The sequence below is a fragment of the Lithobates pipiens genome, unplaced genomic scaffold (genome assembly GCF_037356315.1).
Source record: "Lithobates pipiens isolate NorthernLeopardFrog02 unplaced genomic scaffold, aLitPip1_a1.2 Scaffold_86, whole genome shotgun sequence".
Classification (NCBI taxonomy): domain Eukaryota; kingdom Metazoa; phylum Chordata; class Amphibia; order Anura; family Ranidae; genus Lithobates; species Lithobates pipiens.
Genome location: NW_027507910.1, coordinates 854,795 through 882,789, shown reverse-complemented (window position 1 = coordinate 882,789; position 27,995 = coordinate 854,795). Strand labels below are relative to the sequence as shown.

General features: G+C 48.4%; 1 protein-coding gene and 1 long non-coding RNA gene across 3 annotated transcripts in view; one reads left to right on the top strand and one right to left on the bottom strand.

Annotated features, from left to right (window-relative positions):
• LOC143973614 (uncharacterized) overlaps positions 1–20,909 on the top strand; it is a 119,249-nt gene extending 98,340 nt beyond the window's left edge. For both annotated transcript variants that reach the window (XR_013272093.1, XM_077474471.1), the window contains exons 4-6: positions 3,682–3,838; positions 7,658–7,768; positions 19,298–20,909. Coding sequence is in view for 1 of the 2 variants with exons in the window: in XM_077474471.1 (XP_077330597.1) it covers positions 3,682–3,723 (42 nt within the window). In the remaining variant the exon portion in view is untranslated. The remainder of the gene's footprint in view (positions 1–3,681; positions 3,839–7,657; positions 7,769–19,297) is intronic.
• Positions 17,813–19,298, bottom strand: LOC143973615 (uncharacterized). Its single transcript, XR_013272094.1, has 2 exons — positions 18,630–19,298; positions 17,813–18,219 (listed from the first exon to the last, which is right to left on the bottom strand). It is a non-coding gene; the product is annotated as an uncharacterized LOC143973615 (long non-coding RNA).
• Positions 20,910–27,995: the final 7,086 nt, after the last annotated feature.

Here is a 27,995-nt window from a genome sequence, read left to right as displayed (position 1 = left end):
CTCCCCCCTCTGCCTGTCTCCCCCCTCTGCCTGTCTCCCCCCTCTGCCTGTCTCCCCCCTCTGCCTGTCTCCCCCCTCTGCCTGTCTCCCCCCTCTGCCTGTCTCCCCCCTCTGCCTGTCTCCCCCCTCTGCCTGTCTCCCCCCTCTGCCTGTCTCCCCCCTCTGCCTGTCTCCCCCCTCTGCCTGTCTCCCCCCTCTGCCTGTCTCCCCCCTCTGCCTGTCTCCCCCCTCTGCCTGTCTCCCCCCTCTGCCTGTCTCCCCCCTCTGCCTGTCTCCCCCCTCTGCCTGTCTCCCCCCTCTGCCTGTCCCCCCCCCCTCCCTGTCACACTCTGCCTGCCCCTCTCCACCCTGTCACTCTGCTAGCTATATATATATATAATCATACACCCATGTGTGTTGTCTTTGATTTGGGGTGTCTGAACCGCTTCACAAGCATTAGACCACAAGTGTAAACGGAGTCATAAAGCCCTCTGAAGAGTGATCCATAGCGGAAGGTATTTGACAGGTGGTGTAGAAGAGTTATGTTGCCTCCTCATCACCTGTTTTAAATCCCTAAAAACCCCTAAAACCCCTAAATACCCCCTGCCATTGTGCTGTAGCCATGTGCATTGCACACAGTTATAGCGCAGCCCCATTCAGGTGAATGGGTTGAGTTAAGCAAGCGCAGGGCCGTGCACCACTAAAATGTTGGGGTTTGGCTTGAAGAAAAGGTGGCAACCCTATCCATAGACCGTCACCTCGTACAATCTTCTCTGTACGATGATCGGAGAAGATCTCTGACCCGAGGATGGGTGAGTGTCACCCCACAGGGGGCGGGGCCATGTATGCGTCACCCCACAGGGGCGGGGCCATGTATGCGTCACCCCACAGGGGGCGGGGCCATGTATGCGTCACCCCACATGTCCTACAGATGGGATTTCTATGTCTGAACATTTCCTTCCTCCAAGATGATGTGGGGGGGGGGATTGTAGATCGGGGGTATTATGGGGGGATTTTTACGGCTTCTCTCGCGCATGTGCCGGCCCGGAAGTTGACGCAGCGCAGTTCGAGCGGGATTTTCGCGGCTTCTCCCGCGCATGCGTCGGGTGGGAATTCACGGAATGCGTAGAAGGAGCTGATTTTGGCGGCTCTTACTGCCGGGGATCCGCTGTTTTATTAATAGTCCATGCTTCCCTCTATATAGTACGGAGTGCACTGAATGTGCTTTTCCTGCGCGGCTTCTCACACAGCGCACTGTGATCAACACTGCGCCCCCTACAGTCCCTCCGGGGGAAATACTAGAAATATAGAAATATTACTGAGAGCGATACAATGATATCCCACGTGGATGAATATTCTCCATGGATTCTCCTCCTCCAACTTCCATCTATCAGATAATAATCAACACAAAGTCTCCCTCTTCCATTTCTCCATTTCATTTTAGACGATTACTTAGAACACCAAACTATATATGTTTATATTTCTAGCAGAGGCGCTGGAGAATAAAATGGTGGATAAAAATTCACTTTAATGAATAATAATGCAATAACACACAGAATATACCTCATGTTTTTGGTAAAATATAAAAGATGACGTCACGCTGAGTAAACGGACGCCGGACACTATTGCAACCCCAAAGTCACACAATTTTGCCGCGACTTGAACTCGCCTGTGTATTCTTGATGTCTCTGGACCTCAAGTCGCATCAAAGCGCTACCAAAGTACTACTACAAAGGACTATTGTGAAGTGGCAGAGATATGAACGGTACTCATTGGAAATCATGGGGAATGACTTGTCATGTGACTTTGCAGTCCCAGGTCACATGATAAGTCGCACTAGTGGAATCCGAGCCTTAATCTTCCGTCTGCACATGGAATGGCGACAAACACAGGAGAATTGTTTCTCTTGCTATAACTGACAAAACAAAATTCACCTCTTTTTTTTCCTCAAATAGAGTTTTCTTTTGGTGGTATTTGATCATCTCTGCGTTTTTTAATTTTTTGTGCTATAAACAAAAGAAGAGCGAAAATTTTGAAAAAAAAAAAATATATATTTGTAACTTTTTGCTATAATACATATCCCCCAAAAATATATAAAAAACGTTTTTTTTTCCTCAGTTTAGGATCACATATTTTTGGCAAAAAAAAAATCGCAATAAGCGCATATCGATTGGTTTGCACAAAAATTATAGCGCCTGCAAAATAGGGGATAGTTTATGGCATTTGTTTTTTTACTAGTAATGATCTGCGATTTTTATCAGAACTGCGACATTATGGCGGACACGGCGGACAATTTTGGGACCATTGGCATTTTTACAGCAATCAGTGCTATACAAATGCATTGGTTACTGTAAAAATGTCACTAACAGGGAAGGGGTTAACACTAGGGGGCGATGAAGGGGTTAATTATGTTCCCTAGTGTGTGTTCTAACTGAAGAGGGAGGGTACTGTGAAGGGTAAGAGATCGCTTTTCATACTCTGACAGACGATCTGTCACTTCTCCGCTCAGAGAATCGGAAACGTACACACACACAGACCCCGGTTTTCCGCGTGCCCCGAGTGATCGCGGGAGCCTGGCGGTGATCACGACCGCTGGGCACTCGCATAGGCACCATAGGCGAGCAGGCGGCGTGCGCGCACCCCTAGCGGCCACAGGGGGAAGCCTCGTTACATAACGTTTCACCCAGCCCTGCCATTCTGCCGCTCTACAACCTGGATAAAAAAGTGTCTCTTTGCTCTGTCCCTTTCATCTTTTATCACTTTTATTTCTATTACAAACAATTCCTTGTGATAGCAATATAGGGTGACAGGTCCTCTTTATGGAGACATCTGCGCTCACATCTCTCCTCTACCCTTGAAAGCATGAGAGCAAAAGAAAAAACACTGATGTCATTCTTGAAGGGTGACACTTCCTCCATGTTCCCCTCCTCGATGAGCACCAAGTGTTGGTCACATAGGAGGCCTACCCTGGGGGGGCGGGGGAGGGGTTCTTTTGGGCTACGCTAGGCACTGGAGATAGGATCACATTGGGTACTTTTACTTGCACGGCCAACTTGACTTTCGTTACTCTCCTGATGTTCATAAACACCATAAAAGTCACTTGTGCATTTATAGGAGGGGCAATTAGAGCCAATGCCCTCTCCACCTATCCAGCGTATCTCCCCTACCCCACTCCCAGTAACAGTAAGGGGTCCTGCAGCGCACCGAACGAAGACTCCATGCGCACACACACACTTACAGTGGTTGTAAACCCATTACAACAACTTTATGCTACAGGTAAGCCTATAATAAGGCCTATAATAAGGCTTACCTGTAGCTACCCAGGATATCTCCTAAACCTGCACTGCTTGGGAGACATCCCCTGTCCCCTGCATTTGCCGATGACATCCACGCATGCGCACTGGGGAAAACTGAAGCAATGGCACGTATGGCTCGGCTCCTGAGGCGCATGCGCGGGAGTGACATCATCACGGCTCTGGCCAAAAACGGCGCCGGAGCCACGATATCCAGAAGTAACCACTGGGAGAGATGTCGCCGGCCGGAGGGGGAGAGGAGGACGACTGTGGGGGCTTCGTTCTCGGGTAAGTACTTCATAATCACCTAGTAACTAGCTCATTATGCCTTTGTCTTGCAGGGTTTGTTTTTGTTTTTAACCAGGGTTTACAATCACTTTAACTTTTTCTTTTCCATACCTGTGCCCAGGCTGAGGACTTCTGTGCTGTTGATCTGCTCCCGTTGCTATAGGAGACGGCCCACTCACGGAGTTGAGTGCCAACAACAACTCCTCCTCATGGAACAAGCTATCCCACCTGTCACATGTACACAAAACAGGCTGCTAGAGAAACCTTCATTACCCTTGGTAAGCAACTGCTGCATTCTGTAGCACATTAACCCTTGTACTGCTGTCTTCATACCCCAATGTGTTTAACTGACCCAAGGTGAAAACTATATGCGCCAGTTACTTGCATCAAACCCCTTAAATAACTTCAGACCAGGCAAGAATAAAACTTTTTACTAAAAAAAAAATGGTGTAATTACAGTCAACAACAATAACGGTCTTTTCCTAGCATCCCTAGTCCTAACTTAGGCTTGATGGCTGCCCCAGCATACCTGCGTAGGATACAGTCTATTATGGAAGGATTCCAGCAGTGGTGTCTGGGCGTTTTGTAGTTCTATTCAGAGATGCTCCGGCTTTGGCAGTGGCTTATGTGGGTGTATTCCAGTAACGGCATTACTCTCCCCTCCATCAGACCCCCATCCCATTTTATATAGCACAGGACCAGTGGGTTGGACCCCAGAAAGAAGCGCTTCAACACTAACCCTCCCGGCTGGGGAAGCATGAAACTCCACCTCCCCCCTAAAACACAAGCTGTCCTGGCTGCATAACACACCCCAAGATTACACATTTTACAGATAGAAATGACAAAGTGCAGCCGAACCTTATACAGGATGAAACAGTGCAGTGTGTCAAACTGGCATAAGAAAATACAATGAACACTTCTCAAACATTAGAAGTCGGGGTCTGGCAGGTATATGGTTAGAACTCGGCGATGACTGACAATCAACCATCAAGCTTAACTATTTCCATCTGGTTGATGATGATCTGCCTTCCTATGTTGTAGAAGCGGGATAGGTGCTGGAACTCTGCCTTGACATACTCATTTTGCTGTTGGAAGCAGCGCGTATGTTCTGCTACATTGCGCTTCCTCCTGATGGCTCTACTCTACACTTTGGGTCTCTTTTCCTCCAGTTGTTGGGAGAGGAGTTCAGGCACAAAGGGGAACACTCGCCCGTAGGTTCTCCATATATCACTACAACTGGGCTACACGGGTAATCTGCCCTTTGTAATGGCATCTGGTGGCCGTAGGTAATTGTGCCCAGTTTCTTCCATAAGGGCGGATTCAAATGCAAGTGATTCTTGTGCCTGAGGGGGACGAGGACAAGGCATAGATTGCTCCGTGGCGGCGCTAGTAATTCCTCCTCAAGGTCAAAGGTGAGACTTTCCCAGGATATCCCCTTGGGTTGGTCACAGGCTGAAGGGATCTCAGCATCAGCAGAGTCTCTTTGGCTGGGGCATATTCAAGCAATGGGGGCAGATGAATGTCTGGCACTGGAGAATGCAGAATAGAGGGGCTGTTGCAGTCTGGACAGTCTATAGTAGATGGAGACGGCAGCCCCTCCAGGACGAGCGCTAGAGCACTTCAACAGCTTTCCTGACTGGATGAGATCTTGGCTTTGGTGGCATGGGACAGCAGCTTGACCCTTGAGCCGGTGGGGGAGGCCATGCCGGTGAAGTGACTCTTACAGTGTTTAATAATTTTCGCCAGGGTGGTTTGGTAAGAGTATCAGCTCCATCAGTGGGGAGATTATTAGGAAGGTCATCAGACCCATCGCACTGGAGAACAGTGGTGGAGCAGTGGTGTATCACAGATGTGGCAGCGAGCACCAGGGCCATGTATAGCTAGGTGCCTCTTGCAGGTAGGACAGATGACCTAAGAGCCAACCCATATACTGGTTGGAACTGTTCCCCAGTATCAGTGAATGGAGGGATTATTATTATTATACATGATTTATATAGTGCCAACAGTTTACACATCACTTTACAATGTATGGGGGGGACAACACAATTACAGTACAATACAAAAGGTACAGGAGGGCCCGGCCCGTAGAGCTTACATTCTAAAGGGAGGGGGTGGTGGTACAAAAGATAATAGCTGCAGAGAATGATTTGATGGGGGGGCTCGGGGACGGTTGTTAGGTGGGGGTGGGATCGGCTTCCCTGAATAAATGAGTTTTCAGGGAACTCCTAAAGGCGGACAGGGTAGGGGCTGATGGGATAGACTGGGGCAGGGAGTTCCAGAGGAAGGGAGAGGCTCTGGAGAAGTCATGAAGGTGACCATGAGATGAGGTAACAAGGGAGCTAGAAAGCAGGAGGTCCTGGGAGGAGCGGAGGGGACAATTTGGGCGATATCTGCAGATGAGGTTGGTGATGTAGATGGGGGGGCGATATTGTGAATGGCCTTGTATGTTATGGTTAGCAATTCGAATTTTACACGGTGGGGGAGGGGAAGCCAGTGAAAGGATTGGCAGAGAGGGGCGGCAGTCACAGATCGATCAGTGAGGTGTAATAGTCTAGCAGCAGCATTCATAATAGACTGAAGGGGGGAGGAGCCTGCTTAAGGGTCGGCCAATAAGCAGAGAGTTGCCGTAGTCGGGAAATAATCGCGGAGTGAAGAAGTTGCTTTGTGTTGTCATTGGTCAGGAAGGTGGAATTCTGGAGATGTTGTGGAGGGGAAGGTGGCAGGATTTAGCCAGTGATTGGATGTGGGGAGAAGGAGAGGTCAGAGTCAAGGATTACACCCAGGATCCTGGCATGTGTGGAGGGACCAATGGTTGTGTTGTTATTAATGGTGAAGTCATGGGGGGAGGAGGAAATATAAGAAGCTCAGTATTAGAACGATTGAGTTGGAGGAAGTGGTGTGACCTCCATACTGATATGTTATTCAGTAAGTTGGAGATCTGTGAGGAGGCGGAGGGGGGGCGAGTTGAGGAGGCGGAGGGGGGGCGAGTTGAGGAGGCGGAGGGGGGGCGAGTTGAGGAGGCGGAGGGGGGGCGAGTTGAGGAGGCGGAGGGGGGGCGAGTTGAGGAGGCGGAGGGGGGGCGAGTTGAGGAGGCGGAGGGGGGGCGAGTTGAGGAGGCGGAGGGGGGGCGAGTTGAGGAGGCGGAGGGGGGGCGAGTTGAGGAGGCGGAGGGGGGGCGAGTTGAGGAGGCGGAGGGGGGCGAGTTGAGGAGGCGGAGGGGGGCGAGTTGAGGAGAGGGGTGAGTTGAGGAGACGGAGGGGGTGAGGAGTGGAGAGATAGATCTGGGTGTCGTCAGCATAGAGGTGGTATTGGAAGCCATGGGAGGTTATCAGGTGGCCCAGGGAAGAGGTATAGAGCGAGAATAGGAGGGGCCCAAGGACGGAACCTTGGGGTACCCCAACAGAAAGAGGAGGGGGTGCATCGCTGGACCCTGGGACAGGTAAGTGTCCGATTATTAAAGGTCAGCAGCTGCCGTGTTAGTAGCTGCTGACTTTTTTTTATTCTTTTTTTTTTTTTTTAAGTGGAACTCCGCTTTAAACACCAGAGACTTGTTAATAGTAAAGATAATATAAGAGAATCGGGAAGTGAAGCATTGCGGCTTCACTGCCCAGTTCCCTCCTGTGTGAGTGGCACTGCGCATCTTCACTGGTCCCCGTTGTGTCCCGGGAACTGTGTGTCTCCCAGAACACAACGGGGGGGGTGACGGGGCATCTGTGGCTAGCTATTCCTGGAAGTGGGGACAGATACCTGGATTATACCCCCTCCCCCCTGAAAGGTGCCAATTGCGGCAGCGGAGGGGGGTGGGGAATCCGATGAGTGGAAGTTCCACTTTAGGGTGGAAATATGCTGTAAGTAGATGAAGGGCGTATGTATAGGCTCTACTTAAGGTGATAGGCAAGGACTTGCCATCTATAAGTGATTATAAAAAAAAAACGTCATTATGTAAGGAGTTAGAAATGTAAATTGCAGTACATATTGCGTTGAATGTTATGTGTTTCTGTGTCATAACCTATAATATGTAGTGGAATTTTCTATTTTTCTGTCCATCCTTTATAGTGGTCCCACTTATTGTCTTGTGGTCTTTGTTCTTCTCACAGCCTCTTGCAGATGATAAGACCGTTCTGGTCAAGCAGAGGACCCTGAAGCAGCTCTCGGTGAATGCGCGGAGGAGCCATGCACATGCTTTTACAATAAGCAGCAAATATCAGGTAGGACCTCCTTTCATTTCCACTGATGCCGTGCATGCATTTAGCATCTCAGCACAGCGCCTCACACTGGTGAGAAGTAATACACATTGGGCTTTAGCATTCAGATCTCTGAGGGGATGGAGCTAAAAGGCAAATAACTAGCAATACAGAGGAAGGGCCATTGCCAGCTCATAGGAAAACTCAGCTCTGCTAGCCAGCAATGGAACTCATGTTGCTAAACTGCTGCTAAAAGCTTTTGGTTGTGCTTCAGCTTAGACATCCTGTTGGCAAGTTAAAAAAAAATTGCAGGTAAAAGCACCGAAAAAAAATGGTTATTTGCAGCAATTTTCCTTTAGCAATGTAAGTCGTCATAATAAACATTGTAAATTCATAAAACATTGTTGGTGTTTATATACAGGATGTTTTTATACAAATACGGGATTTTAGCAGATGGAAATACATAAGTGTAAAATTCAAAGCCATCCACAAATATCTCGGCATCCTATAACTCTACGCGTTTCGTGGATTGGTCTCCACTTCCTCAGGAGTAGATGCAAAAAATGTATAGTTCAGTTCTTTGGGTGTGGGGTACACTGGGAAATTTCTGTCCTTGTGGCTGTGGTAAAGTAACCCACGTAGACCTTGAGGACAAATGGAAGGCAGACCAAGGCATAATGAGGAGAATCCATAGCTTGTGTGTATAGATGAGAGCAGTGTGCTCTGTCCTCTTCACCTCCCCCCAAACACTGCCCTCCTTCACATGTAGGGGGCCACCTCATCCCTTTAAAACCAAGTGCCTATTATATACACAGGTTCTGAGGCTAATGTAATATAGGTAAGGCACCACGTGAGTTTAAATATCACATTAATCAGCCACAGAACCCGTGTGAATTAATGTGTTTAGTTTAAAGGGATGACATGGCAACCCAATTCACACCACACACATCACACATCTCACACGCATCACACCACACACGCATCACACCACACACGCATCACACCACACACGCATCACACCACACACGCATCACACCACACACGCATCACACCACACACGCATCACACCACACACGCATCACACCACACACGCATCACACCACACACGCATCACACCACACACGCATCACACCACACACGCATCACACCACACACGCATCACACCACACACGCATCACACCACACACGCATCACACCACACACGCATCACACCACACACGCATCACACCACACATGCATCACAGCACACACGCATCACAGCACACACGCATCACAGCACACACGCATCACAGCACACACGCATCACAGCACACACGCATCACAGCACACACGCATCACAGCACACACGCATCACACGCACACACGCATCACACACACACACGCATCACACACACACACGCATCACACACACACACGCATCACACACACACACGCATCACACACACACACGCATCACACATCTCACACACACACCCAGAATAGTGTCCTTTGTGCCCCCCCCCCCCCACCTTCACTTTCATACCTTAGAACAAGCAGAGAGCAGGAGGCTGAACATTTCTCTATAGATTGTGGGAGGCACAGCATTGATCGGAGTGTGGTAGCCGGAGCTGACAGGGTTAACCTTTTTGTATTAACCAGCAGGTGATTGGCTGCTAGGACATCCCTGCATCCAATCACCTGCTAGTTATCTTTAAAACTTAATCCCTAGCGGCTCCGCTACCACACTCCATTCTACTCCAATCTACTGCTCTCCGCCCTGCTGTTAGAATAACAACAGTGGAGGCTGAGGAAAAGAAGTGTCTCCTAAATGGTATGACCGCAGGTCCGGGTGGAACACTGGCTGGATCCGGACCACGGGCTGCTATTTAGTGATGACTGGTGTATAGTAATGGTGTGGCAGGAAGAGCCAAAGATCTATATTATGGATTGCTGAGAGACGAAACTTCTAGGTGAATTATGATGGATTATTATTATGAATTATGATAATGTTCTTCTTCCTTTTTTTGGGGGGGGGATTCAGGTAGAGTGGAGAAGGGTTAGAAAAAAAAAAAAAAAACATGAACAGTACAGTGCTTCTTCTGTGTAATTTGGTCCCTTCTATCACTTAAAGCGGAGTTCCACCCTAAAGTGGAACGTCCGCTCCTCAGAACCCCCCCCGGTACCACAATTGGCACCTTTCAGTGGGGAGAGGGGTACAGATAGCTGTATAATACAGGGCTTGACAAATTTGCTTGGAATCTAGGAGCCAGCTAAAAAAGTTAGGAGCCAGGTCGGTAACGGCAATCCAGACCTGTCCCTGGCCTGACATGGAGACGAGTGAGGGGAGGATAGCGCGGCCCCCCCACCTGTCTCCATGTCATTGCCCATAGCTCTTAGAGGGACATTTTTTTTTTTTCAAATGACAATTTTTTTTTTATTTTTTTTTATTTTTTTATTGCATTTTAGTGTAAATTTGAGATCTGAGGTCTCTCTGACCCCAGATCTCATATATTTAAGAGGACCTGTCCTGTTTTTTTCAATTACAAGGGATTTTTACATTCCTTGTAATAGGAATAAAAGTGACAATTTTTTTTTTTTAAAAGCACCGTGAAAAAATAAAAAGTTAAAATAAGAAAAAAAAAATGTTTTAAATGCGCCCTGTCCTGCCAAGCTTGCGTGCAGAAGCGAACGCATACGTGAGTAGCGCCCGCATAGGAAAGCGGTGTTCAAACCACACATGAGGTATCGCTGCGTTCGGTAGAGCGAGAGCAATAATTCTAGCCCTAGACCTCCTCTGTAACCCAAAACGTGCAACCTGTAGAATTTTTTAAACGTCGCCTATGGAGATTTTAAAGGCTAAAAGTTTGTCGCCATTCCATGAGCGGACGCAATTTTGAAGCGTGACATGTTGGGTATCAATTTATTCGGTGTAACATTATTTTTCACAATATAAAAAAATTGGGCTAACTTTACTGTTATATTTAATTAAAAAAATAAGACTTTTTCCCCGAAAATGCGCTTGTAAGTCCGCTGCACAAATACGGTGTGACAGACAGTATTGCAACGACCCCCATTTTATTCTCTAGGTTGTTAGAACTCCTAAACACATATATATATATATATATATATATATATATATATATATATATATATATATATATATATATATATATATATATATATATACACATATATATGTGTGTATGTATGTATGTGTGTATATATATATAATACACACACACACATTTTTTTTTTTTTTTTTTATTCTAAGTAAAGGTGAGATGGGTGGGCAGTGAAAGCTTCATTAGCATCGCTGGCTGTCATACCAACAGCCACCACTAGATGGCGCCAGATTACAGAACTAAACATAGGACCACAGAAGGCCTCAAAGCCGCGGCCTCAATTACCGGCCGGCGGCGGCGCGACACGATCACGCCGGGGGGGGGGGTGGAAGGAGACAGGATACCCCCGCTGTGCTGCCCCAGGCGCCAGATCACAAATTCTAGTCGCCAATGCGATCTGGCGCCCGGGGTTTGTCGAGCCCTGGTATAATACAGGTATCTGCACCCACTTCCGGGCATAGATAGGCGCAGAATCCGTGGGTATTTATGCCACTTTCTACAGGGCCCCCGCTGTCTGCTGGGAAACACGTGGATCCCAGAGACAGCAGAGACCTTCCTTATTGCGCAACGCGACTCGCGCATGCGCAATAGGGAACCGGGAAGTGACGCCGCAAGGCTTCTCTTCCTGATTCCCACACCGAAGATGGTGGCGGCATCACCCGAGAGCCAACCGACAGATTGGCTTCGGGTGCCAACATCGCGGGCGCGCTGGAGGGGTAAGTGTCCATATTTTAAAACCCAGCAGCTGCAGTATTTGTAGCTGCTGACTTTAAAAAAAAGTCGGAACTCCCGCTTTAACATACCTGGCTGATCCTGCCTGGCTATACTCTCCCCTCTGTAAACTGACCATGGCTTATCATGGCTGCCCTGACACCGCGGTCAGTTTATGTGCCTCCGTCATTCGCAGCTCTCCTGTGTCCTCCCCTCCCCCATCCCTCCCCGCCTGTCATCTCATGACAGTGCCACCCCTTCCCTCCTGCTGATAAAATATGTTGCTGTATAACTTATTTCAGAGGTCATCAAGGGATTCTCAGCCAATCCCACTGTACTTCTCAGATTGGGAGAGGAGAGCGACGGGCAGTCACGTGAGCGCTGAAATAAGTTATACAGCAATATATTTTTTATATAGAACATACACTGGGGCACATAACCTCATGGAACAAAGGGGATCTATAAAGTACACAAAGTAGCTTTACAAGCACTTTAATGAAGTCTTGGATAGCTGTAAAAAGAGACGTCTTCTTAAAGCACTTGTTGTGTCTGTTTAGTGGCACTGTGAGTTGTGGTGGAAGAGGAGATAAATGCTTTTGGGTGAAGAGGTGGTCACATGTGCCATACTGCTTCAATCGGTGGTGTGACATTCTCTACACCGGTGCTTGTCATCTCCTATGAGCGGTCACACGCAGATGGTATATACCTACTGACAATGATTATTTCCTAGTGTCACCCCATCTGTGCTTTTATACAACCTAATGTTAAAGAGGGATTCCACCAAAAAAAAAATATATTAAAAGCCAGCAGCTATAAATACTACAGCTGCTGACTTTTAATAAATGGACACTCACCTGTCCCGGGTTCCAGCGATGCCGAGGCCGATCGATCTCTCGGCTGCTGCCGCCACCATTCTCTGTGAGGGAATCAGGAAGGGAAGCGAATCGGCTTCACTTCCCGGTTCCCTACTGTGCATGCGCGAGTCGCGCAGCGCAATAGGAATTCTCTGCGCTGCCTCTGAGACCCGTGTGTGTCCCAGCAGACAGAGCAGCAGGGCAGGAAATGGCGTAGACTCCTACGGGAGTCTATGCCTGGAAGTGGGTGTAAATACCTGTCTTTGATAGGTATCTCCACCCCCCCCTCCCCCCTGAAAGGTGTCAATTGTGACACCGGAGGGGGGGAGGGATCCGATCAGCGGAGGTTCCACTTTAGGGTGGAACCCTGCTTTAAAGTGGTGCTCAGCTCCGCCTCCTCCCTCCTGTCAGTCATCTGGGACTCGTGACAGGTCCCAGATGACTGCGCATGCAGTTAGAATTACACACAGTTAGAATGCCGGGGGGTGGTGGGGGGGGGGGTTCACCCGGACAGTACGGGTTTTGAATAATTTTGAACTATGTGTCCGGTTTTCAGTTTGCTTGGAACCCGGACAGATGATTCACTCAGATTGGACAGTGGCAGCGCTGGGGATCGGGGAAGGAGCAGAAGAACTAGTGCTAATCGGACAGCAGCTGGGGGCAGAGAAAGGAACATAACTAACTAATCCTTAACTGGCAGCAGTGCAGTAAAACCAAAGTCCCGGTCCCCTTATCTATATCAATCCGCCGGGGGATGTAATTGCCGTGAACCGCAGCACAATGATTATTCCGCCGGGACTATTTCATCATTTTCGGGCTTGCTGTGGCTTCCAGGAAATCCTTGCCCTGGGGGATTGATAGAGAAGTGAAGGAGGTCTGGAGGCAGTATAAGGATTACTGCTGCCAGATAAGGATTAACTCCTTGTGTTCCTCCCCTGATCACAATGCTTGTGGCTGATGAAAGGTCCTCTATTCACATGCTGCTCTTTTCAATCATTTTTGTAAGACAGAAAACTCTGAGTTGAGAGGATCAGTTGATGGACTGGGGTAGGTAGTTCCGGTGGGGTAGGTAGTTCCGGTGGGGTAGGTAGTTCCGGTGGGGTAGGTAGTTCAGGTGGGGTAGGTAGGGTAGGTAGTTCAGGTAGGGTAGGTAGTTCCGGTAGGGTAGGCAGACATTCATTGTCAGGCACGCCGGCCAGTATATGACCCGTCCATTCAGAAACAGAACCAGATGGCTCAGGACTGGAACTTACTGCTTTGTAATTGTGACTTCAGGGCTATGAAGGGCCAAGAGCAATGATAAGTGTGTATTTGTGTCCCAGCAGACATTTGTGTCCAGAGTCCATGTTATACGGATACTGTGTGTGTGTGTGTATATATACATATTATATATTGGATGTTCTTTATATTGTACATTCACAACAGTCCCTGTTCTCAAGGAACTTGTAAAGTTCCAATGTAAAGCTGGCTGTACATGGATCGATATTCAATCCATTTATGGGCAGGCTGATTAGTAGATTCATTGATAGACTTGGCTACAACCAGCCTGTCAGATTTTTTACATTAACCGCTAACAGTAATCATTCTGCTGGCCAGTAAGGCCCCCCTGCCACCCCACTGACAGAACACAATAGTGCTGCGGGAGGCATTACCCCATCAACGCTGACTGTGATGATGGGGGATTCAAGTGATTTTCTTTCCTTCCGCCCAAGAAAATCAAAACCATTTGCTTAAACACCCCACCTCACATGTATTCACACACATACTACAGCCAATTTAAAGTGGAGCTCTACCCAAATTCTACTTTAAGGTCTCCTCCCCGACTCCTTTTTGTGAAATGGAGCTTTTGGGTAGGAGGGGGGATACGGTACACGATTTTGGCAGGTACCCATCCCCACTTCTGTTCCAACCACCTAGGCGATCGGAAGTGGAAGTTCTCCCCCCCCCCCCCCCCCCCCTCCCTCCTGAAAGCGGAGTTACACCCAAAAGTGGAACTTCCACTTTAAGCACTCCTTGCCCCCTTACATGCCATATTTTGGCATGTCATTTTTTGGATGGGAAGTGGGTACCTCATTTTGTCAGGTACTTCCTGTCCCACTGCCTTCCTCCGTCGCCTAGGCGACTCCTCCTCTCCCCTCCCTCTCTGAAATCTTCTGGGACACATCACGGGTCCCAGAAGATTGCCTGGCCATTAAGAGCACAGCACAACTCACGCATGCGCAGCGTGTTGAAGCCACAAGCTGTCACAGCCGGGTGCCCACACTTACAATGCTGGCACCGCAGAGAGGAGGGGGAGAGAAGTGAGGGTTTGGGTGGCCGCATCGCTGGACCGTGGGACAGGTGAGTGTCTGTTTATTAATATTCGGCACATGACAGGTCCCAGAAGACTGCGAGACCAGTCCGAGTGTGCAGCACCGCTTACACATGCACAGTGGACACCCAGCTGTGAAGCGGCAAGCTGTCAAGGCCGGGTGCCCATAGCAAAGGTGCTGACGAGAGGGACGCAGGGAGAAAAGAGCTGGGGTGAGCACACCGCTACATCCTGGGACAGGCCAGTGGCTCTTTATTAACAGTTTTTGCAGCTGCTGACTTTTACTTTTCACTTACGAGACTGGAGCTCCGGTGCAAAGTGCACAGTCTATTTGCCTTTAGTAATTCAACCCCTTAGGGTCATATTTACATGGTTGCATTGTAGTGTGCTGTGGTTCCCAATGTCCAACCTGGTGTTTGGAAAATGCAGCATGTCTGTTTTTTTTTTCCTGCTCTTAGTGTGATAACAGTAGGGTTCCCACCTGTCTGGGATTCACCTGGACAGTCTGTGTTTTGAATAATATGTCCAGGTTTCAGACTGTCTGAAGCCCGGGAACATTATTCATATGGGACTGCAACCCCCCCCCCCCCCATCCAATTTAGGTGTGTCTGGGCACATCCTATTCACCCAGTGTGGTGCAGAGGCCCCTTGTTGCCTGGGTGGCACACGCCTATACTCCCCATTAACCAAGTACCACAACCACCCAGTGTATAGGCTCCCTCCCCCCCTCCCTCCCTTCTCTGTTGTTCCCCTGAGTAAATGAGTACAGCTATACCCCACTTCACACTTTTAAGTACACAATGGGGTTTATTTACTAGGGGTGCACCGAATGGGTTTTTTGGTGCCGAAACCGATACTGAAAATGAAAAATACACTAGGCCGAAAACCGAAACCGATACCGAAAATGACTGTTTTTAAAAAATATTTTCATACATCAGATGGTCAGAGACTGAGGACATATTACAGGAGATGGTCAGAGACTGAGGACATATTACAGGAGATGGTCAGAGACTGCGGGCATGGTACAGGAGCTGGTCAGAGACTGCAGACATGGTACAGGAGCTGGTCAGAGACTGCAGACATGGTACAGGAGCTGGTCAGAGACTGCAGACATGGTACAGGAGATGGTCAGAGACTGCAGACATGGTACAGGAGATGGTCAGAGACTGCAGACATGGTACAGGAGATGATCAGAGACTGGGGACATGGTACAGGAGGTGGTCAGAGACTGGGGACGTGGTACAGGAGGTGGTCAGAGACTGGGGACATGGTACAGGAGGTGGTCAGAGACTGGGGACATGGTACAGGAGGTGGTCAGAGACTGGGGACATGGTACAGGAGGTGGTCAGAGACTGGGGACATGGTACAGGAGGTGGTCAGAGACTGGGGACGTGGTACAGGAGCTGGTCAGAGACTGGGGACATGGTACAGGAGATGGTCAGAGACTGCAGACATGGTACAGGAGCTGGTCAGAGACTGCAGACATGGTACAGGAGCTGGTCAGAGACTGCAGACGTGGTACAGGAGCTGGTCAGACTGGGGACATGGTACAGGAGCTGGTCAGAGACTGCAGACGTGGTACAGGAGATGGTCAGAGACTACAGGCATGGTACAGGAGATGGTCAGAGATTGCAGACATGCTACAGGAGATCAATGCAGCCTCACTGTGCCAGCAGCCTACCAGTGCCCGCCATGTAGCCTGCCTGTGCCTCACCAGTGCATATAAACATACACATATAAAAACGCGTACACACACACACACACACACACACACACACACACATAAAAACACACACACACACACATAAAAACATACAACACACACATAAAAACATACAACACACACATAAAAACATACAACACACACATAAAAACATACAACACACACATAAAAACATACAACACACATATAACACATACATGCACACACACACACATATAAAAACATACAACACACATATAACACATACATGCGCACATACACACTTAACACACATACATATAAACATGCACACACAACACACACACATACATATAAACATGCACACACAACACACATACATACATATAAACATGCACACACATACATATAAACATGCACACACAACACACACACACACATATAAACATGCACACACAACACACACACACACATATAAACATGCACACACAACACACATACATACATATAAACATGCACACACAACACACATACATACATATAAACATGCACACACAACACACATACATACATATAAACATGCACACACAACATACATACATATAAACATGCACACACAACATGTGGAGAGGGGGACTGTAGAGCGAGACCCCACAGGCTGACTGCAGCATAGGTGAGGAGGGAGGGGAGCAGGAGAGCTAAAGATAGAAGGACACCCCCCGTGATGGGCGGCCCCGGGGGCGGGGCCAAGCCCCGCCCCATTTTCGGCACCAGTACCGGCGGAAATTCTCTTTCGGCTTTTTGCCGAAAGGGCCATTTTCGGCCGATATGTTTCGGCGGCCGAAATTTCGGTGCATCTCTATTATTTACTAAAGCTTGAAAGTGCAAAATCAGCCGCTCTTCTGCATAGAAACCAATCAGCTTCCAGGTTTTATTACCAAAGTGTAATTGAAGAAGCTGGTGTTAGAAGCTGATTGGTTTCTATGCAGAAGAGCGGCTGATTTTGCACTTTCAAGCTTTAGTAAATAAACCTCATTGTGTACTTAAAAGTGGGGTATGCCTGTACACTAAGGTAAGGGGGACTCAGATGTAAGGGGGAGCTTAGGGAAACCTGATTTAATGGGGAAATCTGGGAATTCTGATGTAAATGGGGGGCTTTGGTAAGCAGAAACCCTCTTATATCAGAGTTTCATTTTATACCACAGTCCATAGTGTTCCCCCGTAAAAATAAAATAAAAAATAAATTGCTGTGTGGCGCTAAAGTGTTCGGGTTTGGCTTGAAGAAAAGGTGGCAACCCTAGTGACAAGCAGAGCTTCATTCCCCGCATCGCTGGACCCTGGGACAGGTAAGTGTCTGATTTTAGCTGCAGTATTTTATTTTTTATTTTTTAAGGGAATTCTTCTTGAAAGACAAATTTCCTTTTGTCTTTTTTATGATATATGTATGTTTTAAGATGTTTTTGGGATAAAAAATATATACTTACACTTTTGTATGCCAAGGCTTTGTGCGGTACCGTGAAGGTCCACAGTAGCCTCAGTCCACATTCCCCTCCATACTGTCTCCAAAAAATGATAATAATGTAGTTTGGGTACAGTGTTGCATGACCGCGCAATTGGCATTCAAAGTGCAACAACGCTGAAAGCTGGAAATTGGCCTGGGCAGGAAGGGGGTGAAAGTGCCCGGTAGGCAAGTGGTGTAACCCCTTTTCCTCCAGACATAAAGAGTGCCCCCTTGTCCTCTGTGATGACCTGAAAGTGAAGAACTCAACACCAAGTTCAGTATGTGTTACTGTGTCCTCAAGGGTTGTAAAGTGGACCTTCATTATACTTACCTCCATCGGGGATAAAGAAGTATGATAAGGTCTGGCATGCTTGGGTAGCTGACCCCGAAACAGCTTAGATGGGAATGGTGACTGTGGTTGCGGGGGAGAATTGGTACGCTTGCTCTGTTATGCTATATTTCTGCTCCCCTCCCCCCTTCGTGCCCTTAGGAGCTGTCCCTTGCTTTTATGGAACCAGATGGGGGATGGTTTATACTGGCAGAGGGCATTGGGGCCGCCAGCGGTGCACCCTTTTTGTTTTTTACTGTGAACTGCTGAAATATTATGTTGCATTGAATATTTCTGTGTCATTGAACGACTCTTGTATACTGTGAGCACTGTTGTTATAAGTCTTGTTTGTTATGAAACTTTTAATAAACATATTTTTCAAAAAAAAAAAAGTGGACCTTCATTCATTTTTTCAACTCTCCATCAATTACATTTTCTGCCCTTGTTGTTTTAGCTTTAAATAGTAGAACATTTTTTCTACCAGTAAATCCCTTCTACAGCCCACTTCCTGTGTCTTCCCTGGTCATTAGCCTAGGCTTATCACATCATGCACAGCTCTCTCTCACTCTTGTGAGAGTTTGCCAGGAAGGGAGGGGGGATGAGTCATAAGAGGGCCAATGAGAGCTGCAGAGCTGGAGGTGTGCCTCTGTGTAAATCCAGGAAGTGAACAGGCAGCGGCTTCAGCTGCCCACAGTTAAAATGGCTGCCGCCAGACTCAGTGGAGGGAGATTTTTGCAGCATATTTGCCAAGTACAGAATCACAGTATATATAAAATAATATGCAAAGTGGTTGGAGGGAAGCTTCAGAATGGCCAAGATGTTTTTATTACAAATGATGTGAGCACTAAAGTTCCTCCAGTCTCTCCTGATATTTTTTTTATTTTGTTGCCGGTCTCTGGACTCATTCCATTATAACTTTATATCTTTATCTTATTTTTTTCCGGTCACCAGAACTGCACAGCGCATTCTGAATGATTTTTAGTAAATGTGATTACTGCCTATTCCTAATATACAGAAATGAAAATCCCAATCTAATCATTTCCCTTTTTCCTTCTTTCTCGGTGAGGCTCCGCCCTCCTGGCAGCCATTGCTGTTCATGGATTGGTGGATAACGGTGAGTTGGTTCTGGTGGAGAGAACGCTCAGTGACATTCAGGCACAGCTGCCACCTCCCATCAAACACAAGAAATTTGGAACAGAATTATTCTTTTTTTTTTTTCTACAAATCTCTATATTTTTGTCTTCATGGTTTATTATCACTGCAGTTAAGCTGCATCACTTTGACTGTGGTGCATAGTTCCTATCATGACACTTGTGGTGTAAAAGGCTTTATGTGGCCCTCGCCTGTCTAGAGAAGAAAACGCTGACGTGGGATGGACAGTCAACTCAACACGGCTTCTTGGATTTGTCATTTTATTAAAAAACAAAACAAACTATAAGGAAATGACTGTTTGTTACTTTTCAATCTTCTTCTTTTAAAGCTGAATTTAGGCATACGGCTAAATCCACAGTTGAAATGCGTAGATGTGTGAACTGGTTTATCTGCAAAAAGATTTTCAATTCTGTTCAGCCAGTCATGTGATCCAAATCCAGACAGCATAGCCAGGTCCGTGACCTCCGGTGCAGCTAAGCTCCTGCTGATTGGACGTTGAAGGAGAAGTAGGCGGCTCATGAAGTCCTCACTGTGCCTGACCCCTCCTATAAGAATGTTCCCCATATTACATTATATACATAAGGCTAGGGCTGCAACTAACCATTATTTCCATAATCCATTAGTTGGCCGATTATTGTTTCCATCGGTTAATAACCTTTAAAAAAAATTAATAAAAAATAAAAAAAGTTGGTCAAATTTGACGTTCATTTTCAACCACAGTGACGGGAAAATTTGGAAATAGAAAACTTCTTAGTCAAAGGAATTTTCAGACAATGTTTGTGGTTTTCGTTCAGAAATTGGATTCATTTTAAAAACAGAATGTTAAAAACAAGTGAAAATTTCAAAAAAAATTCTTCTGTTCAGCGAATGTACAAAGATTCTTCATCTGAAAATGGATCGGTGTGGTCAGCATAAAGCTCGGTACACACCTATGCAGTTTGCTTTTGATCTGTTTCTGCAGTGCTTTTTGCTGTGCGTTTTGATTTTTGCGCACGTGATTTTACTGCAATTTGCATTTTTTCATTGTTTTTAATCTGCCCAAAAAAATAAATTGCTACAGAAACGCATTGCACGCTTTTCTGCAGCTTCTCCATTGAAGTATATTGAACCAATAAAGCACCATTTTGTGTTAAAAGTCCCCGACCCTTTCAGATGTGAACGTGTCCCATAGGAAACCATGGAAATGAACTGCAGAGCATTTCTGCAAAAAGTACCAATAAACACAGAGATGTGAACCAGGCCTAAGACTAAGTTTAGTAACATAACGGGGTTAAAAAAACTAAAATTAGCCCTTTATAGTACAAAAAAAGCAGATAATCACCACCATCATATACTGTGTGATATTACCACCCACCATCATATACTGTGTGATATTACCACCCCCCCATCATATACTGTGTGTTATTACCACCCCCCATCATATACTGTGTGATATTACCACCCCCCATCATATACTGTGTTCTTTGTTTCTGTCATAAAATTTTGCTAATTAGTAATTTTTCTTCATAAATTTTCACCAAAATGTATACTGCTACGTATCTTTGGTAAAATCAGCCAAATGAGTGGATATTATTTGGTGTGTGTGAAAGTTATAGAGTTTACAAAAATTGATGAGATCTGATCAGGCCTTCAGTACATCAGGTGAGTCTCATTTCTGGAGACGCCAACAAGTCAGGAAAGTACAAATCCCCCCAAATGACCCCTTTTTACAAAGTAGACATTCCAAGGTATTAAGTAGCATGGTGAGATTTTTTCAGTTGTCATTTTTTCCCACAATTCTTTACACAATTGTCACCTCATCAGGTTATTTCTCAGGCACAGCATATGCATACAACAAATTACACCCCAAAATACATTCTGCTCCTCCTCCTGAGTATGGCGATACCACATGTGTGAGACTTTTACACAGCCTGGCCACATACAGAGGACCAACATTGAAGTGGCACCTTCAGGCGTTCTACCAGCAAAAATGACACATCTCATTTCACAACCACCGTCGGGAAGGGACATTTCACAGACAGATGTAACAAAAAAAAAACACAGATTTTTACATACTGTCCCTGTTTTTACTGAGGCTGGCAACCCTGATGGGGCCCCCTAGTGGCACAGGGCCCTCGGGCAGTGCCCAAGTGGCCCAATGGTCAGTCCGCCCCTGGGAGTAAGGCCCTGAGAACATCAATTACAGTTTTGGGAACTCATTTTGAAGGGGATTTGACAAATTGGGTGAATATGGAGAATGTGATGGAGAAAATCACCAAGAAGCTGGACTTCCGGAAATCTAAATGATTGACCTTGACGGGTCTTAATCAATACAGCCGTTTTATTGCCTTTGTTACACTTCAGTTTGATTTTCCCGCCAGGGGTTTGGATGGCACAGAGGGCGCTCTGTTTTTTTGGGGGGGTGACAAGATGGAGAGAGTCGCCCGGGGCAGTGGGGGTGAAGAAACCTTGTTTGGGTGGATACAGCGTCCTGGATATCTGGCTGGGACATTATGATGTTCTCTGGTGGGGGGATGGCAGCTTGTTTAATGTATTATCTGGCAGGTTGGTGTGCAAAATAATACCCCCCCCCCCCCTTCCTTTTTTTTTATACTAGACTGGAGCAGTTTTTTAGGAAGCATGGGTTAAAGTGGTTATATAGTCATTTTTATGACTTTTATCTACAGGAAAGCCTATAATAAGGCCTATAATGAGGCTCACCTGTAGGTAAAATAAACTGTATGGTTTAGGAGATATTCCCCTCGCAATGCGCCGCACAGGGGATTCTCGGCTGAAGGTCCGGCAGACACCGGACCCTGCCGGGAAGAAATCTCCGGCGCACATGCGTGGGAGTGACGATATCGCGGCTCCAGCCACTCACAGCGCTAGAGCCGCGATACCCGAAGACACGCCGAGGGAACATGTCAGCTCCCTCGGCGTGGATCGGGACAGATGTCGAGGCCTCGTTCTAAGGTAAGTATTTCATAATGAGCTAGTATGAGGTGCATACTAGCTCATTATGCCTTTTCCTTCGCAGATGAGGAAAAAAAAGAAACGTCAGCGGGTTTACAACCGCTTTAAGAGAATTGGGGGATGCCGGACTGATGAGACGGATTACCAGAGATGAAACGTTCGTGAATATCCGAGGTTTTGGCCCCAGGATGACAGAAATTTCCGATCAGTGGCGTCACCAACAGGCAGAAGGAGATCGCTCGGTGGCCTCTCAGAGATCTCTGCTGACGAGATTTCCTGAAAGCGAGAGATCTGTGCAGAGTGGAGATGTGCCCAAGGGAAGGATGGAGGGATACTGGAGGGGGAAGGATGGAGGGATAATGGAGGGGGAAGGATGGAGGGATAATGGAGGGGGAAGGATGGAGGGATAATGGAGAGGGAAGGATGGAGGGATAACGGAGGGGGAAGGATGGAGGGATAACGGTGGCGGAAGGATGGAGGGATAATGGAGGGGGAAGGATGGAGGGATAATGGAGGGGGAAGGATGGAGGGATAACGGAGGAGGAAGGATGGAGGGATAACGGAGGGGGAAGGATGGAGGGATAACGGAGGGGGAAGGATGGAGGGATAACGGAGGAGGAAGGATGGAGGGATAACGGAGGAGGAAGGATGGAGGGATAACGGAGGGGGAAGGATGGAGGGATAACGGAGGAGGAAGGATGGAGGGATAACGGAGGGGGAAGGATGGAGGGGGAAGGATGGAGGGATAATGGAGGGGGAAGGATGGAGGGATAATGGAGGGGGAAGGATGGAGGGATAACGGAGGGGGAAGGATGGAGGGATAACGGTGGCGGAAGGATGGAGGGATAACGGAGGGGGAAGGATGGAGGGATAACGGAGGGGGAAGGATGGAGGGATAACGGAGGGGGAAGGATGGAGGGATAACGGAGGGGGAAGGATGGAGGGATAATGGAGGGGGAAGGATGGAGGGATAACGGAGGAGGAAGGATGGAGGGATAACGGAGGAGGAAGGATGGAGGGATAACGGAGGGGGAAGGATGGAGGGATAACGGAGGAGGAAGGATGGAGGGATAACGGAGGAGGAAGGATGGAGGGATAACGGAGGGGGAAGGATGGAGGGATAATGGAGGGGGAAGGATGGAGGGATAACGGTGGCGGAAGGATGGAGGGATAATGGAGGGGGAAGGATGGAGGGATAATGGAGGGGGAAGGATGGAGGGATAACGGAGGAGGAAGGATGGAGGGATAACGGAGGGGGAAGGATGGAGGGATAATGGAGGGGGAAGGATGGAGGGATAACGGAGGAGGAAGGATGGAGGGATAACGGAGGAGGAAGGATGGAGGGATAACGGAGGGGGAAGGATGGAGGGATAATGGAGGGGGAAGGATGGAGGGATAACGGTGGAGGAAGGATGGAGGGATAATGGAGGGGGAAGGATGGAGGGATAACGGAGGAGGAAGGATGGAGGGATAATGGAGGGGGAAGGTTGGAGGGATAATGGAGGGGGAAGGACGGAGGGATAATGGAGGGGGAAGGATGGAGGGATAATGGAGGAGAAAGGATGGAGGGATAATGGAGGGGGAAGGATAGAGGGATAATGGAGGGGGAAGGTTGGAGGGATAATGGAGGGGGAAGGACGGAGGGATAATGGAGGGGGAAGGATGGAGGGATAATGGAGGGGGAAGGATGGAGGAATAACGGAGGAGGAAGGACGGAGGGATAATGGAGAGGAAAGGACGGAGGGATAATGAAGGAGAAAAGATGGAGGGATAACGGAGGAGGAAGGACGGCGGAGGAATGGCGGAGGGATAATGGAGGGATAACGGAGGAGGAAGGATGGATGTATAATGGAGGGGGAAGGATGGAGGGATAATGGAGATGGAAGGATGGAGGGGGAAGGACGGAGGGATAACGGAGGGGGAAGGACGGAGGGATAACGGAGGAGGAAGGACGGAGGGATAATGGAGGGGGAAGGATGGAGGGATAATGGAGGGGGAAGGATGGAGGGATAATGGAGGGGGAAGGACGGAGGGGGAAGAACGGAGGAGGGACGGAGGGATAACGGAGGAGCAAGGACGGAGGGATAATGGAGGGGGAAGGATGGAGGGATAATGGAGGGGGAAGGACGGAGGGATAATGGAGGGGGAAGGACGGAGGGATAATGGAGAGGGAAGGATGGAGGGATAACGGAGAGGGAAGGATGGAGGGATAATGGAGGGATAACGGAGGAGGAATGACGGAGGGATAATGGAGAGGGAAGGATGGAGGGGGAAGGATGGAGGGATAACGGAGGAGGAATGACGGAGGGGATAATGGAGGGGGAAGGATGGAGGGATAATGAAGGGGGAAGGATGGAGGGATAATGGAGGAGGAAGGATGGAGGGATAACGGAGTAAGAAGGATGGAGAGATGACGGAGGAGGAAGGATGGAGGGATAATGGAGGAGGAAGGATGGAGGGATAATGGAGTTGGAAGGATGGAGGGATAACGGAGGGGGAAGGATGGAGGGATAATGGAGGAGGAAGGATGGAGGGCTAATGGAGAGGGAAGGACGGAGGGATAATGGAGGAGGAATGACGGAGGGGGAAGGATGGAGGGATAATGTAGGATGATGGATGGAGTAGGAAGGATGGAGGGATTACGGAGGAAGAAGGATGGAGGAATAACGGAGAAGGAAGAACGGAGGAGGAAGGATGGAGGGATAATGGAGGAGGAATGACGGAGGGATAACGGAGGAGGAATGACGGAGGGATAATGGAGGAGGAAGGATGGAGGGATAATGGAGGAGGAATGACGGAGGGATAACGGAGGAGGAATGACGGATGGATAATGGAGGAGGAATGACGGAGGGATAACGGAGGAGGAATGACGGAGGGATAACGGAGGAGGAAGGATGGAGGGATAATGGAGGAGGAATGACGGAGGGATAATGGAGGAGGAAGGACGGAGGGATAATGGAGGAGGAAGGATTGAGGGATAATGGAGGGGAAGGATGGAGGGATAACGGAGGAGGAATGACGGAGGGATAACAGGGGGAGGAAGGATTGAGGGATAATGGAGAGGGAAGGACGGAGGGATAATGGAGGAGGAATGACAGAGGGATAACGGAGGATATAGGATGGAGGGATAATGAAGGGGGAAGGACGGAGGGATAATGGAGGAGGAAGGACGGAGGGATAATGGAGGAGGAAGGATTGAGGGATAATGGAGGGGAAGGATGGAGGGATAACGGAGGAGGAATGACGGAGGGATAACGGGGGAGGAAGGATTGAGGGATAATGGAGAGGGAAGGATGGAGGGATAATGGAGGAGGAATGACAGAGGGATAACGGAGGATATAGGATGGAGGGATAATGGAGGGGGAAGGATGGAGGGATAATGGAGGGGGAAGGACGGAGGAATAATGGAGGGGGAAGGACGGAGGGATAATGGAAAGGGAAGGACGGAGGGATAATGGAGGAGGAATGATTGAGGGATAATGGAAATAACGGAGGAGGAATGACGGAGGGATAACGGGGGAGGAAGGATTGTGGGATAACGGAGGAGGAAGGATGGAGGGATAATGGAAAGGGAAGGACGGAGGGATAATGGAGGAGGAAGGATTGAGGGATAATGGAGATAACGGAGGAGGAATGACGGAGGGATAACGGGGGAGGAAGGATTGTGGGATAACGGAGGGGGAAGGACGGAGTGATAATGGAGGGGGAAGGACGGAGGGATAATGGAGGAGGAATGACGGAGGGATAACGGGGGAGGAAGGATTGTGGGATAACGGAGGAGGAAGGATGGAGGGATAATGGAGGGGGAAGGATTGAGGGATAATGGAGAGGGAAGGACGGAGGGATAATGGAGGAGGAATGACGGAGGGATAATGGAGGGGGAAGGATGGAGGGATAATGTAGGAGGATGGATGCAGTAGGAAGGATGGAGGGACAATGGAGGAGGAATGACGGAGGGATAATGGAGGAGGAATGACGGAGGAATAATGGAGGAGGAAGGATTGAGGGATAATGGAGATAATGGAGGGGAAGGATGGAGGTAGGGATGAGCCGAACACCCCCCGGTTCGGTTCGTACCAGAACTTTCGAACAGACCCCCGCGTTCGGTACGAACGTTAGAACCCCATTGAAGTCTATGGGACTCGAACGTTCGAAATGGAAAGTGCTAATTGTAACGGCTAATATGCAAGATACTGTCCTAAAAAGGGTTTGGGGACCTGGCTCCTGCCTCAGGGGACATGGGTCACTGCAAAAAAAATTAAATATGGTGCCTGGGGGGTGTCTATAGTATGCCTGTGAAGTGCCACGTGTTTCCACACTGCAACCTCTTCCATATACTCTAGTTGTAGTGCAGGAATTAGCCCTGCTGCAAAGCATTGCATCAAAAATTGTAATTAAACGCCCCTGTTTAAACAAGGGCTGAAAAATTGGGCTGGTGGCATCACCCAGAACCAAAAATGTTCTTCCAACATATCAGCGGAGGAGGAAGAGGATAGACAATCAACATAACAGGACAGTCACTCAGCATCAGCATAGGCAGTCTTGAAGGGATGTGGTATTTCAAAAAAAATTATTCGGTTACATCAGCTTCAGGTGCTTGGTAGCTGTGGGTGATCCAAGACTGATTCATCTTTATGAAGGTCAGTCGATCAACTGATTCGGTGGACAGGCTCACCCTGTGATCAGTAACAAAGCCACCAGCAGCACTGAAGGTGCGTTCCGAAAGAACGCTGGATGCAGGACAGGCCAGTAGCTCAATTGCATACTGTGCAAGCTCTGGCCAGTGATCCATCCTCAAGACCCAGTAAGCCAGAGGATTTTCGGTGGGAAAGGTGTCCAAGTCTGACCTTGCCCCTAGGTATTCCTGCACCATGTAAATCAGACGCTGGCGATGGTTGCTGGAACCGATCATACCTTGGGGCTGCGGACTAAAAAATTGTCTGAAAGCATCGGTCAGACGGCCACCTTCTCCACCGCTCCTTCTGACCGATGCCTCAGCAACACGTTGTCCAGGACCAGGAGTTTGTAACCTCCCAGTCTCTGGGAACGCGTTGCACAGACCTTTCTGCAAGGCCTCCCGGAGATGTCTCATCCTCTGCTCCCTCTGTGATGGCAAGATAAGGTCGGCAACCTTACCCTTGTACCGTGGATCAAGGAGAGTGGCCAGCCAGTAATGGTCCCTCTCCTTGATCCGAAGAATACGAGGATCCTTCCGCAGGCTTTGCAGGATCAGGGAGGCCATGCAGCGTAGGTTAGCTGAGGCATTCGGTCCGGAGTCCTCTGGGTCACTAAGGACAACATGATCCGCAGCTACCTCCTCCCAGCCACGTACAAGTCCACGTGTTTCTTGGGACTGTAAATCATCCCTATAAGACTGCTGCTGCTGATGCTGAGTGCCAGCCTCCACCTCCATGCTGACACAATCATCCTCCTCCTCCTCCTCATCCTCTTCCTGTGTGATGGGTGGCACAGCAGGAACACTGTCTGGATAAAGGGGGCCTTGAGAGGCAAGGAAGTCCTCCTCTTCCTGCCTCTGTTCTGTCTCAAGTGCCCTTTCCATTATTCCACGCAGCGTATGCTCCAAGAGGTGGACAAGAGGTACAGTGTCACTGATGCATGCACATTCACTGCTCACCATCCTCGTGGCCTCCTCAAACGGT